At 41.2% G+C, this 15,677-nt stretch overlaps 1 protein-coding gene across 1 annotated transcript in view; it reads left to right on the top strand.

Annotated features, from left to right (window-relative positions):
• SLC9A9 (solute carrier family 9 member A9) overlaps window positions 1-15,677 on the top strand; it is a 571,893-nt gene that overhangs the window by 212,925 nt on the left and 343,291 nt on the right. Inside the window, exon 9 of the mRNA XM_075268848.1 lies at window positions 8,680-8,768. Coding sequence (XP_075124949.1) covers window positions 8,680-8,768 — 89 coding nt within the window. The remainder of the gene's footprint in view (window positions 1-8,679; window positions 8,769-15,677) is intronic.

Below are 15,677 nucleotides of genomic sequence, written 5' to 3'. Positions count from 1 at the left end.
TCTTTTACCGCTCTCTCCTGCCATCTCGAAACAATGTAATGGTTGAGTCATTCTTGTCTTTCAATTCTCAAATAACCATTCACTCTGTGATCTAACACAAGAGCTCTGAGTGTTCTGTGTATACCATTGAGAGTCACTTGTGCACTGTGCATAGGTACTTTATAAGCAGCAGTAAAGTAAGTGTTCTCTCCAATCCGGCTTTGTGCAGCCTTTATTTATAGCTTGACCTTGTCTGTTTTCTAGAGATTGGCTAGAGCAGTTTCCTAGGTTCCTCAAAATCTTGAGAGTCCCAACAAGTTTCCAGGGCCTCTTCAGTTGATTTGTGGCAATGAGTACACTTAATTCTTAGTCATTTCTAGCGTTATTCTTCTCTATTAAAGAAAAAAAGTGGGATCTGGATGTAAAAAAATATTTTTATATGTGATACTTTATCCCACAATATGGGTGGTTCAAAGAACTTTTTTGGAATAGTGGGGATTGTTTACTAAAGATATTGTACCAAAAATAACTGTATCCACCAATGCTTGTATATTATCGGCTTAAAAGTGGGTGCAGCTAAGTGGAGTGATTTACGGCAAAATTATTATTTCTGTGTGCCAATTTTTGGTGCAAAATAATGGCCTAAATCTGTGGTTCTTAATTTGCAACATGTGTACACCATTATATTAGTTGTAGGGGGCGTTATATTAAATGTGGGCACTGAATAGGCCATTCTACTGGGTGTGAGGGCCATTATACTACATGTGGGAGCACTGACATCTCCATTGTGCTAACTGTGGGGGCACTACTTTGGGGGTACTTGGTTGGAACATTTTCTCACTTGGCGGTACTTTGCTTGAAAAGTTTGAGAAACGCTAGTCTAAATTAAGCCAACTAAGAGATGGTGTGACTAAAAATCTGTAACGGGGCCACACGGTGGCTCAGTAGTTAGCACTGCAGCCTTGCAGCGCTGGAGTCCTGGTGTTCAAATCCCACCAAGGGCATAAAACCATCTGCAAGGAGTTTGTATGTTCTCCCCGTGTTTGCATGGGTTTCCATCCCATATTCCAAAAAAGACATACTGATAGGGAAAAATGTACATTGTGAGCTCTATGTGGGGCTCACAATCTACATTTAAAAAAAAAAAAAAAATCTGTAACATACAGCTAGATGTACCAAATCTTTCACATAGTATGTGAGTTTGGCCTTTTATTTTTTAGAAAGCTGCAATGATAAGATTGGTTCTTTCTGTTTTTTTTCCTCCTTTGGCTATGGCTTTGTTTTATAGTAGTGCTTAGGGCCTTTACTGTATCTCTATGTATGGAGGCATACAGAGTCTGTACAAATTAGACAGACAAATGATGACATGCTCCATCTGATTCTGCATTTACGGATCTTTTCTCCCCTAAAACCATTGGTTCTCATGGTGAATAGCTTCATACAAACAGCATTTGATAGAGGATTGCATAGCAGTTTATGGAGTCCTTGTGTCTCCCTGAATGTACATAGTGTAGTGCAGCCTCTGTGTCATATGCTTGAGGCCTTATTGATAGCAGTTTTGTTTCTTTCTGCTGCTCCACTTCCAGTCAGTTTAAAGCATTTGCTACTGGCACAGGTTAACTTAGGGCACATGTTTAGCAATGATTATTACCTTACATTACTTCATACTAGAGGTGTTAGGCCGGGTTCACACAGGGTTTTTTGAGCTGGATTTTGACACGGAATCCGCGTCAGAATCCGGCTCAAAAAACCGCCTCCCATTGAAATCAATGGGAGACGGTCATTTCCTTTTTATTCCCACTCACGGAAAAAAGAAGCGACCCGCCCTTTTTTCAGGCAGATTCCATGGCTCATTTAGCAGTGGACGTCCGCCTCGCAACACCTCCCTCCCGACTAGGCCTAATCCAGAGCGGAATGCCGCGACTGGATGCTGGTGCACTGCACTGGCATCCAATCGCGGCTAGCCTCCACCTCAAATTCCGGTCCAAAGAACCCAGTGTGAACCCAGCTTTGCTGTACATGGTGGTCGTGCCTAAGATGCACCCAGGAGACAATAGAGAGCAAAGTGGCAAAACACATAGTTTACCAAAATTTGCCTTATGCTATCTTGCCAGACAGTTTGCTCCTGCATCTTGTCTGCTATGTGTAATAGGTGTCTGTTCACCTTCTAGACATCAGTACAGAAAATACTTTGTCGGGCCTATCCCATATGGTATAATTAGGTAAAGTGAACTATGAGCTTAGTGCACCTGAAGAATCTATTTCCCAAACTCATCTGAGTCTGGAAAGGCTATAAGGATATTGCATTGTGTTAGCCAGCTGCCAAACGCTTTATGAGATTGCAAGCAGTACTACAGCATATGATGTCATCAACAGCTACAATTACTGCCAGCCCCAATGAGACCTCCATAGCTGGCTAAATGAACTTTAATAGTAAGGTTGAGACGCTGATCTTGTTAAAATTCATATTTTAAGAGACCTCTGACGATTCTTAAACCTCACAAGCCACAAACCATGTCCAGCTGATATGTCAACTGCCTGCTTGTTTATAGTGTTTTTGCAGCAATTTAACATCTGCTCTTTTGAAAATCTGCACGAGTCATGAGCATCTTGTGTATTGAGTTGCAATGGAGTGATTACAAGTACTGTACTACAGCAGTTCTTCAGGCTGAATGTACACCGATTAGGCATAATATTAAAACTAAGGGGGATGGTGGATAAATGTCTCACTACTGGGAGTCCCACCATTGGGATCCCCGCCAATCATAAGAACAGGGGTCCAGGGTCCTCTGCTGCTTCTCATATTTATTGCACTGATGACAATAGTAAAGTGCACTTCCCAGCTCTAGAATCTGAAGGGTTTGGCAGCAGAGGAGTGTGACCATTGCTGCATTCTGGTTTCTTTAGACAGAAAAATAAAGCAAACTGTAGTAGCTTCTTTATCTAAAAATGGCAAAATTGCTAAAAGGGTCTTTTATTTGTATCCATTAATAAGGAAAATGATTATTATTGTTCTGATCTTCCGATGGAGTCTTGCATGTGATTTGGTACACACACACACACACACACACACACACACACACACACACACACACACACATATATACAGTTCCAGAAATATTTGGACAGTGACACCACATTGAATTTGAGTTGAAAGAACTGAGATACCATTGAATTGTAAACTTTCAGGTTTACTGCAAGGAGTTAAGAAAAATATCCTGTGAGATGTTTAGCAATTGTTACCATTTTTCTACAAACCCCCTAATTTCATGGGTTTAAAAAAATGTAACAACTTAATATTACCATAAATAAATTATATTACCATAATTAAATTATATTACCATAAATAAAATGTTCATTTTAAATACTTGGTAGAGAATCCTTGCCAGGCAGTGACTGTCTGAAGTCTGGAACCCATGGACGTTACTAAACACTGGCTTTCCTCCTTTATCTTGCCAGGCCTTTACTTCAGCTGTCTTCAGTTGTTACTTGTTTCTTCTGTCTTTCTGCCATACGTTTTGTTTTAAGCAAGTGAAAAGTATGCATGATCTGAATAAGATCTTGTGATTGGCTCAGCCATTACAGAACATTCCACTTTTTTTGCCTTAAACTTCTGGGTTGCTTTCGCAGTATATTTTGGGTAATTGCCCAGCTGCACTGTGATACGCCACCCAATTAAACTTGCTGAATTTGGTTGAATCTGAGCAGAAAGTATATCCCTGTTCTGAATTTATCCAGCTGCTTCTGTCTTCTTATATACCATAAATAAACACTAATGACCCAGTGCCAGTGGAAGCCATACATGTCCACGTCATCACACTGCCTCCACCATGTTTTACAGAGGATGTGGCGTGCTTTGGATTATGAGCCATTCCAAGTCTTCACCATGGAAAGGATTCTGCGATCATCCTCCACTGTAGTCTTCCATGGACATCCAGACTTTTTTGAGTTTCCGAGCTCACCAGTGTCTCTTTTTTACCGCAATGTACCAAACTGTTGATTTAGCCACTTCTAACATTTCTAATATCCAGTGGGGTAACTACGAATGGCGGGGACCCAAGACGAACATTTGATCTGGGGGGGCCCCCGTCCAACCCTCCTGAAGACACAGACCCTCATAGTGGCCCCTGCACACGGTGTTTGCGGGATTTGTGGGCCCACGGCCTCTCTTACCGCCCCCTGCTTCTGTTCACAGCTACCTCCACAGAAGGGGCTGCACTGACTGTCATGAGCAGGAGCTAGGATTGGGAAGTAAATAGGGCCCGTTACCTGCTGGAGTTACTGCCTATTACAAATAAAATAAATAAAAAAACTTCAGCGGTAGCTGCTGCTGCTGGACCCCCTAGTGTCCCGGGCTCTGTGGCAGCCGCTACCGCTGCTACCCCGGTGGTTACACCCCTGCCAATATCTTTCTAATGGATATTTTTCATTTTTCAGGCTATGGGTACATTCACATTTCGGATAAAACACGTTCAGAATCAGCACGTATAAAGCAGATCTCATTCATTTTAATGTAAGCCGGCATACAAGCGCTCCCCATTGAAATGAATGGGCTGCTTTTTTCTCTATGGGCCCCTTCACACGAAGTATGAATGCATCCTAATAATGGTCTTTTTACTTCCATTGAGAGCCTCTTTGGCTTTATGATGTGGGTTCACAGCAACAGCTTCCAAGTGCAAATGGTACACCTGGAATCAACTGCAGACCTTTTACCTGTTTAATTGATGATGGATTAATAACGGAATAGCCCGTGCAGTCCATTAAATAGCTTTTGACATAACTGTCCAACTATTTTTTTTTTGTTCCTCGAAACCAAGGTAGCTACATATTACAGAGCTATAATTCTTAATTACATCTTCCTCCAATTATGATGTGAATACCCTCAAATTTAAAGCTGAGAGTCTGTATGTTAATCCCATTTTAATTATATAACTGTATCTTGATATGTTTTGGTGAACAGCTAAAATGCCAAAACTTGTGTCACTCCAAATATTTCTGGACCTAACTGTATATATGTACAGTTATAACTTGCTGCAGCATGATATCTTATCACAACATAACAAGCCATTGACAGAGTTGAGATAACGGTTTTTGCCACAGTGTTGTTGCTACATTAGCCCTTTAAGCCCTTCCTGACATTTGCTGTATTACGGTGGATGATTGGTATTTAAATATAGCAGTCACTCAGAAGCTGAGCTGTTTTTTTGCGGTTTCTCCTCTGGTGTTTGCATATAAAATGTTCAAAGCAATAGGCATTTCCCAAAATGATATAACTAAAGAGTAAATCTGGCCTTGCAAAAAAAAAAAAAAAAGAGACGTACATCGTACACAAAAATCTAAAAAGTTACTGGTGTCAGAATATGGTGACTCCAAAATAATACTTTTATTTTTTACGGCGTTAAAACAAAAAAAACAAAACCCATAAGAAAGTTGCTCAAATGCAGTTTTTCTCCAATTCCACCCCATTCTGAATTTTTTTTACCACTTGCCAGTACATTATATGGGAATAATAAACCGTACCATCATGAAGTACCATTTGTTCCACAAATATTATGCTAATTAGCCTTCTTTGTGCATCGGAAGTCTCACTGTGCACTCCTCTTTGCTATTCTCTGCGTATGTCCAGCAGAGGGTGCTGTGCTGATGTCTTATCTCCCTGCTCTCATACACAGAGAATAGCAGACACAGACACTTCTGGTGCACGATGAAAGCTAATTAGCATATGAATAAAAACAGACTTGTTCAAAGAATCCTGAGGCAATTTACATACTAAAGGTAGGTTTGAAATAGCCTTTCTAAAGCCTATGCAAGGATATGCTTATGTATAAATGACTTTTCCCAATGATAGAGCCCCTTTAATACAATGTAATAGTACAGCACTGTTAGATGGGTTATCCAGTTTCTGCTACAGACAACCAATCCTAAGGACAGATCATCAATATTAGATTCAGGGTGTTGGACCCCCACAACTGTACTGAGACAGCGGGGCTCCCTCTATTGTTTACATGCTGGGCAGTGTGTTGCTAGCAATCCATATAAATTGTAGTACCTCAATGTTGCCCCATAGATTTCAGTGCTTAAGAACATTTCTAATTCACACTTGTCCTTCCCATAACTGTGTATAGATTTGTAATGTTAATGTATCATTCTCAGCAACATATTAATTTTATGATCTAGCTACATATTGTCCAAGGTTGTCTGTAACTACAATGCTGTATACAGTGATATTAGCCCTTCAGGGATTACAAAGACATAGCTATGATACATTGAGAGAAAAACACCAAGGGCTACTTGCTTCATTTTATCATATCAAGCCGCTTCCAGCAAGATGAATCCCAGCAGTGTGATCCTGGACTCGGATGTTGTGCTTCCCTCTGCTGTCAATAGCTCTATAACAGCTGTCTGAAGTTAATGATGTTTAAAGATACTTCATTAGATGTGTTTTTTTGGCTGAGGATGTGCTTTGGTTCATTGGTACAGTACTTCATACAGCAAGTGCGGCGCTCCTAGCCACACTCCTGACAGCTGCAAAGTCCTGCAGATCGCTAAATAAAGCAAAACTTTCGGATTTGACTTCAAGGAGATAAGTTGTTGCCTATGGGGCTTGTGAAATTCATATTTATAAAACTCTTGTGACATGAAAATTTAGCAGCTGGATAAGTAGAGACATCTTGTTTGGAAACTAAAAAAACAAGCAGGCAGCATCCGAGTGTTTATTCACCCTTTGCAAGCAAAAGCAGCAATGTTTCAGCTCCTCATTGGAGGCAATATCAAGTAAAAGACTCCGGCCTGATAATACCCGCAATGAGGAGCTGAAATGTTGCTGCTACGGGTAAATAAACACTTTGGATTTCATCAGACGCTGCCTTGCTTTTTTTAGATTTTTATGCCGGGGGACTGTAGAGACGGTCTCATGGGGCTTCTGCATCTACAGTTATATTTATATATGTATACATAGTGCTGCTTCCTACATTGACATGTATCTTGTTTGTATACTAGCATATAGTCATTTGTATTCATGGATAATATAAATGTGAGATACCCACAATGAGGCAGATTTACTAATAAAGTGCAAATTGAAACTAGACAATCTTAATCTGTGTTAGATTTATTATAGCGTCTGATGCTGGATATTTATATATATATCTGACACCTTTTAAGATTGTTACAGCATCTATTTGTTGGCTTAGTTTGTGCTAAATGAGGAATAACCTTTAAGAAATATCTAGACTGATACATGTGATGTAAGACGTGCGCTAGTTTCTTTGTTACACTTTGTGTCAGTATTCTTTTTCATTACTAAATCTGCATCAATGTTCTACACTACAACATAATAGCACTTTTATGGGTTATTTTAATGGTGTATTTTATATTTCTATATTCAAGGCATCTTGATGAGGCCATTATGTTGTGTGGAGGCAGTGATGGGGCTAACATCCTGTGGGGGGACATTAAACTGGTTGGGGCAGAGCTGATTGTGCAGCAGGGTTCAGTGCATCTCTGATGCAGCAGACCTGAGTGTGCAGCAGGGTTCAGTGCACACTCAGCTTTGCTACATCTCTGATGCAGCAGAGCTAAGTGTGCAGCAGGGTTCAGCGCATCTCTGATGCAGCAGACCTGAGTGTGCAGCAGGGTTCAGCGCACACTCAGCCCTGCTACATCTCTGATGCAGCAAAGCTGAGTGTGCAGCAGGGTTCACATCTCCGGTGTAGCAGTGCTGGCCGTGTGCTCAGCTCAGCTGCATCTCCGGTGTAGACGAGCTGAGCGCACGGCCAGCACTGCTACATCTCGGCATAGGAATACATTGACCAGCGTTGATTGGCCGAATGCCATACAGAGTACAGCATTCGGCCAATCAACGCTGGTTCTGCCGGAGGAGGTGGAGTCTAAGATCGGTCCACAGAAGTCTCCATTCTGATCTAATCTTAGACTCCGCCTCCTCACAGATGAGCCTCCGGCAGAACCAGTGTTGATTGGCCGAATGCTGTACTCTGTATGGCATTCGGCCAATCAACGCTGGTCAATGCATTCCTATGGGAAAAAGTCAGCTCCCGCATATCGCAAGCTGACAGGGATCCCGACAGGATAGAGCCCAAAGTGCTGTGTGAGTAACATTCCCATCTAAATAAAGGTAATCCCTAGCTAACCCTGCCTGTACATCTATCCCTGTCTAGTTCACAGTCTCAAATTAACCGAATGTTAAATCCACCATTCGTATAAATTGGAAGTCACCTGATTTAGCCAGCCAATTACTTTTTCCGATTTTTATCCGATGCCTCTATATTTTTAGAGTGTTTGCCTCGTGGTATTCGATTGGAATCGAATACCTCGAACGGCCTGATATTTGATCGAATATCTATTCCATCGAACAGTGTTCGCTCATCTCTAGAATTAACCCCACACATCTTAAAGCCTGGAATGGCTGAATGGAGTAGAGACACACCCAATTCTGCCATCTCCAGCAACCAGACCTTTTCCCAGGGTTTTGGTAAAACCCTCCAGCCAAGAACACAGCTATTCTCAGCTGCATCTAGATTGTGCATGACAGGAACCTGGGAGATATATACACTCCTTCTACCACTTTGCCCCTGGTCCTGTCACACACTGTATATAGTATTGTATATGGTATATTGTATATGTTGCTCTTTCTGTAACACTGACATATTGCTGTGATATTGAACTCTACAAATTAACTTTCAGGAATTGTTGCCGTCTTATTTTGTGGAGTGACCCAAGCCCATTACACATACAACAACTTGTCGGAGGAGTCCAAACTGAGAACTAAACAGGTAGGATGATAGTGGACATTACTGTTACGTCAAGTATTCACTTGTAACGGGTGATTTACTGTATAATAGGCACAGAGCCAGGATATATTTCTCTGCCTCGATGTGACTGCACCTCTCATGCTGACCAAAAAAGCTGATGTTTGATTTTTATTTTTTTATTTTTTTTTAGCTGTCAAAAAAGGTAAAACAGATCAGTGGGGTTCCAGCACTATGTTGGCTTTGCCCTCCTTCATATTGGTTTACCCCTTTCTACATGTGACTGAAGTCTTATATAAGACTTGCAAGTTCACAATTGGGATCGCACATTCATCCGACCCCTATATGCCTTTGAACTATAGGATGTGAGAGTTGTAGAAAATCCTGAGCAGTTCTAAAGTAGTTCAAGTAAATTGGCAGGACGACATAGGATAGATATTCAGTATTCAACTCCAGGATAGTTATGTTATAAACTTTAGAACTTATTCTTGTGGTCATGATGTAGCAATATTATTGACTGCATATCCTTTTCTAGTGGCAGACTGAATAACCTGAATTTCCAGCACCATAGATCCCTGTGATGCTGCTAGTCCAGACCATTACACTTGCAGTCGGGGCAGGATCGTCTGCTGTGCTATGAACGCTAACATACATCTAATTTACAGCCCAATGAATTAGGCTTTTTGTTGGTTTGTAAACAAGTAGCAGTGACCATCCAGTGTATATACTGTGTACCTTTCATAAACCCATGATATAGTAGGAGTTTTTAGCTGGAGATGCATGTCGATATAATGTTGAATTTAGTAGATTTTAGTGACTGATTGTCCCATTGATCTAAACATGATTTTCAGTAATCTGTCTACTTGCTGCCAAACAATTTTCTCAACCAGTAAAAAAAAAAAAAAAAAATGAAACAGCTCAGGGAGGGTTCACATCTGCGTCCGGTCTCTGTTTATACAGGTTTCCGTTTCCTGCACGAAACTGGGCAGGAAACGGAAACCTGCAGTCGGTTTTCAAACTCATTCATTTGAATGGGTTTGAAAGGTGTCCGGCCGTGAGCGCCAGTGAGCGTTTTGGGCTCTCCATGGTGAAACCGTTTTTTTTTTTAACCGAACACAAAGTTGGACATGCAGGACTTTGTGTCCGGTTTTAAAAAAACGGTTTTGCCGCGGAGAGCACAGAATGCTCACCGGCGCTCACAGCTGGACCCGGTCTGACAGGTTTCCATCTTCTGCCGGCAGAAGACGGAAACCAAAGTATGGAGACCAAACGCTGGTGTGAATACACACTTAGCCTTCAGTCCTTTACACCTTCTGTGGCTTAACTGCCTAGTGGTCATTGCTTTCTCTGTGTACTTTTCTGTATTTATGTAATATTGCAGGATAAATAGTATTTTCTTATATCATCTTATAATAAATAAAAATAGAAATGTTACAGTATTTGCATCTGATAGTTTGTCAGAAAAGTCAATGACAGAGCAAGGTAAACGTTTTGTCCAACTGTTTAGCTGAAGCGTATCTCCAATGATAAAAATCTAGTACAAGTGAGAATAACAAACTTTGTAATATTGTTAAGAAATAATGTTTCTTTCTCCACTTTTTAGGCTGTGCTCAGACTCTAATAAGGGAGCGTTAACACTACCATTGGTGACAGTCAGCAGTGTCCGTAGCTATTGTCTGCTATGAGATTTCAGCAACAGACACTAACTGAACCGTCAGAAATCCATTAAAATTTCCATTGATTTCAATGGGATTTTACCTTGTGCCCATTAATGTTCGTTTACACCCAATCCGTCACAAGTCCGTTTTTTTTCACAGACAGAAAACCCTAAATGCAGGACTTTTGTGTCCGTTAAAAAACAAACAAACAAAAAAACAACTGGTTACTTGACCACTGGCAAGCGTGCGTTATTTTTTTAACATTGAAATCTATGGGTAACGGACATATAACTGATAGTAACTGATGGCCATTAAACACTAAATTATGTTAATGTGTCGGTTTTTTAACATCAACCGATACATTAACATCACTTAGTGTCCATTAAAGGGGTATTCCCACCTCACATACTCATTAGTCTTTACTGCTGTAAAATCTTCTTTCTTCCTGGTTTCTTGCATCATTTGGTGGGCGGGGTTTCACATGCAACCTGCCATTTAGCTCCGCCCCCAAATTAGCATGTATCTCCGCCCACCCATATTGGACTATGAAGTACAGGCAGCAGCAACTCCATTCTGTGTTACATACAGAGACTGCCTGTCTCTGCCATAATGAACACAATTGAATTAGCTAGCCTGATATCTGGGAGAACAGAAGAAATGAAAGCAGCTCCTCTCCCCTATCTGAGTGCAGGACCTAGGTCACGTGGTGCAGACACAGGAATAGCTAGATACACAGGCTCGCTCCCTGCACTTAGCCCCTCCTCCCTCCCCCCTGAGAGCAGCAGATACATCACTTGACTCATGAGCAGCTAAGTCAGGGCTGTGGCCACAAAGAATTGAATAAAGTAAGATAGTGGACAAACAAAGCAGTTTTGCTGAAGCAGTGTATTTAGGAAAAGTCTTACATCCACATTAACTAAAAGTATAGATATAGACAATATAGTATAGACAATATAGATTGTCCTTGTGATGGGACAACCCCTTTAATGTCTGTTATGATAGGTGTCTTTTTCTTTTTTTCTTTAATCTGACTCCTTCATAATGGAATCCAATGATAGTGTGAACCCTGCCTAATATCTCCCATTTCCATGTTCAGCTTCAAACACTCGAATCTATGGAGGAGGGAAGGGGAGAAGGAGGCTGCTGTTGTTTAGTTAAAGAGGACTTTTCACCATTTTTCCCAGAGGCAGTTCTATATACTGCCGGAAAGCTGACAGTGCGCTGAGTTCAGCGCACTGTCGGCTTTCCCGATCTGTGCCCGGTGTGAAGAGCTTACGGTCCGGTACCGTAGCTCTTCTATGGTCAGAAGGGCGTTTCTGACTGTTAGCCAGGGATGTCCTTCTGCCTCGCGGCGCCTATCACGCTGTACTGTGGAGCGGGGAGGAACGACCCCTCCCTCTGCTCACACAGCTCGTCCATAGACCAGCATTATCAGGGAGGGAAGGGGGCGTTCCTCCCCGCTCCACAGTACAGCGTGATAGGCGCCGCGAGGCAGAAGGACGTCCCTGGCTAACAGTCAGAAACGCCCTTCTGACCATAGAAGAGCTACGGTACCGGACCGTAAGCTCTTCACACCGGGCACAGATCGGGAAAGCCGACAGTGCGCTGAACTCAGCGCACTGTCAGCTTTCCGGCAGTATATAGAACTGCCTTTGGGAAAAATGGTGAAAGGTCCTCTTTAAATATTTTATTTTCTCCTTCTGCACAGATGTAGAGCAACATTTTACAAGGCATAACAGTGTAGTGTGTCTTCCCAGCCACCTCCTCCTTCCTCCTCCTATGTCCTTAGACTTCTGTCTTAGAAGTAATTTAACCTAATAAATGGAGAGAGTTTTTTTTTTATATATAAGATATATTCCAAAGTTTATCTTCTCTTATGTGTAGTTGTTTTATAATAAGAGGTACACTTTAAAGGGGCTCTATCAGCAAAATCATGCTGATAGAGCCCCACATATGTGTGAATAGCCTTTAAAGTTAGTTTAAAGTCAGGCACCGCTAAAGTTATATTAAACTACCCCCCCGTTTTAAAATAAAACACTAAGAAAGAATATGTTAAACTTCTCTATCGTGCACGGTGGGCAGGCATTCAGGGTCCGACGTTATCTTCAGCCACGCCTCCTCTTCCAGCGATGTCTTCGCTGATAGAGCCCCTTTAGTTTCTTAGGATTTTCTATTTATACATTAATTTTGCTTTATTTGCCTTATTGTGTATTGTAATGTAATTGTTTCAAAAGTGAGAATTTTCTCTAAAAAAAAAAAGAAAAAGTGATGAATTTGGAAAGTTTGGTGTTCTCTCTGACTAAATGAATGCATTTTACAAAAACCATAAATCTCTGCTTGTATCTGAGTACATGCAGCCTATCAATTGACCACAGGAAATATAGTCTTACTCAAGCACTTTCTGTAATTGTAAACTTCTCTTATCGTCTTGAAAGGGATTGCTCGGCAACAGCTGCATGCAATATTTCCAAGTCTACAATTAGTTTTTATGCAGCAGAGATATTTAACTCGAGTCAAATTGATTCTTGTACTGAAATACCAATGTGATTTGCTTTTTACATGACAAGTAAATCAAGTGATAACCACAGTAAACTTAATGTCCAGATGGAGGAAATCATCATTTATCACTCTTTCTTTTCTTTGCTTTCATACGTGCAAATGGACATGGCAAAGTGTAGTTTTACTGAAGCATCAATAAAATGTTAGCATAAACTTTTCAAGATCTGAAGGCTCTGTATATGAAAGCGAAGCTGCAGAAGGCAAAGACTTAAAGGGGTTTTCCGGGTAGAAAACTTTTTTTTTTAAGAAATGTGTCAGGACTAGTAATGGGTTAATAAGTACACCCATATACCTTTAGCAGTGCTTTGAGTGATTTCTGGGAGTCTCTGGTTGCTGCTGCATTCTCTGTCTTTGTTTACCGGTGTTGGCTTCCTGCTGTGCAGCTTCCTGTGTATCTGCTACACTAGTTCCCTCTCACTCAGCCCCCTCTCCTTTTAACTCCGGTACCCCTTGTTTAATGAGAGAAAGTAAAACTCACAATGGTCACAGAAATAACTTGAATCTGACAAACTGCAATTTGTCAAACTACTGTTGACAAGCTGCTTCAGGGAGAATGTCCTATGGACAGATGAGACAAAAATTTTACTTTTTGGCAAGGCACATCTGCTCTATGTTCTCAGATGGAAAAATGAGGCATATCTTGAAAAGAACACTGTCCCTAGTGTGAAACATGGAGGAGGCTCTGTTATGTTTTGGGGCTGCTTTGCTGCATCTGGCACAGGGTGTCTTGAATCTGTGCAGGGTACAATGAAATCTCAAGACTTTCAAGGGATTCTAGAGAGAAATGTGCTGCCTCGTGTCAGAAAGCTTGGTCTCAGTCACAGATTATGGGTCTTGCAACAGGATAATGACCCAAAACACACAGCTAAAAACACCCAAGAATGGCTAAGAGGAAAACATTGGACTATTCAGAAGTGGCCTTCTATGAGGATAGAAGGATCCACAGCACTTGGGTATGCTTTAAAAATTAACTTTTAATTCATCAGACTTTAAAAACTGCCATAGGCGGCAAACAAAACAAAATATGCACAAAACATCATGAAGAAAGAAAAAAACATGGATAAAAACCACAGTAGCTGATGCGTTTCGGGATTCTAAGATCCCTTATTCATAACTGTTCCGGCGTGTGTACTGAGACTATGTCTCTGTGCCTCCTTCAGGTCATAGTAATACTGTGAGGGCTGCTCTGTATTACTATTCATCCTATTACATCTGTTATCAGTGTCAGGTGAATACTAAAGGCTCATAATACTAAGGACTGTTTTTTAAAATGCCGCCCAAAAAATGACCATCTATTGGGCAAGTTTATCCAAAAGCTAAGAGCGCAAAATTGTGTCAAAGAGGTGAGACAAGTAAACAAAGTGACTCGCAGCTTGAAAAGAAATGGATGAGACAGGCTAAATGTAAGGGCCCGTTCACATGGAGTAAACACGTGTGTATTTTGCAAAATACACGTGTAAAAAATACACATGTAAAAATAAGACTCCCATTGACTTTAATGTCATTTTACACGTGTATTTTGAGAAGTATTTTGATGTGTATTTTGATGTGTAGTTTGACATGTATTTTTACCCGTGTAAAAAATGTCATTGAAGTCAATGGGAGTCTTATTTTTACACATGTATTTTGCCAAAATAAACGCGCTTTTACGTCGTGTGAACAGGCCCTAAGGCAGCTGAGACATCAGAGCAACGGGAATATTGTTTCACAAGAACTGGATAAGGCAGGCTGAAGCAAAGGAATATGGAAACATCTGAACAAAAGGATGAATGTTCTGAAAATGACCGTATACGACATATGCAATGGGGCTGCCTGGTCTAGCAACCACATACATGTCCATCGATTCACTCATGGAGAGGGAACAAGCCATAATGTATCCATTAGAGTTCCTGAATTCTTTGGAGTCTTCTAGAATGCCACCACATACACTCACTTTATAAATAGGAGCCACAATAATTTTACTTTGGAACCTTGACCCACCAAAAATATGTAACAGAAGGGGCAACACGGTGGCTCAGTGGTTAGCCTTGCAGCGCTGGAGCCCTGGATTCGAATCCCCTGCCAGGAACAACATCTGCAAGGATTTTGTATGTTCTCCCTGTGTTTGTGTGTATTTCCTTCCATTCTACAAAGACATACTGATAGGAAGAAAAAAATGTACATTGTGATCTCTATATGGGGCTCATAATCTGCACACAAAAAAAAAAAGTGTAACGGCACAAAATTGTGCATTAAGAGTCTTCATGCCCAATGTTATTGATGCCACTATTCCTGTGGGAAACTCTAAGGGTACATTTACACAGAGGAAAATGGCGCTGAATTGGGTGGGGAATCTGCGTCAGATTCAGCACTGAAAAAAAAGCCTCCCATTGACTTCAATGGGTTCCATTTTTCTCCATGTGAATGCACCCTTAGGCTAAGACCCAATGGGCGTGAACGCATCATGGTTCTTGCTGCAGCGCTTTGAACAGAAAGTTCATGAAGTTTTCCTCCGCGGATTTTCTGTTTACAATTATATCTACGGTAAAGCCACCGGCATTTCCGTAGATATAATTGACATGCTGCGATTTTCAAAACTGCGACGCGCTGTGATTTTTTTTCTACAAGGTGGGCACGGGATTCACATGAATCCATCCAATTTGAAAGTACTCTAAAACGCTGTGATTTTTCCCGCGGGGGAAAAATTATGGTGTTTCCAGTCTGTGGGGCCCCAGCC

This window comes from Leptodactylus fuscus, chromosome 3 (genome assembly GCF_031893055.1).
Source record: "Leptodactylus fuscus isolate aLepFus1 chromosome 3, aLepFus1.hap2, whole genome shotgun sequence".
NCBI classification, from domain to species: Eukaryota; Metazoa; Chordata; class Amphibia; order Anura; family Leptodactylidae; genus Leptodactylus; species Leptodactylus fuscus.
The sequence above is the reverse complement of the archived record's forward strand: the minus strand, read 5'-3'. Positions and strand labels throughout refer to the sequence as shown.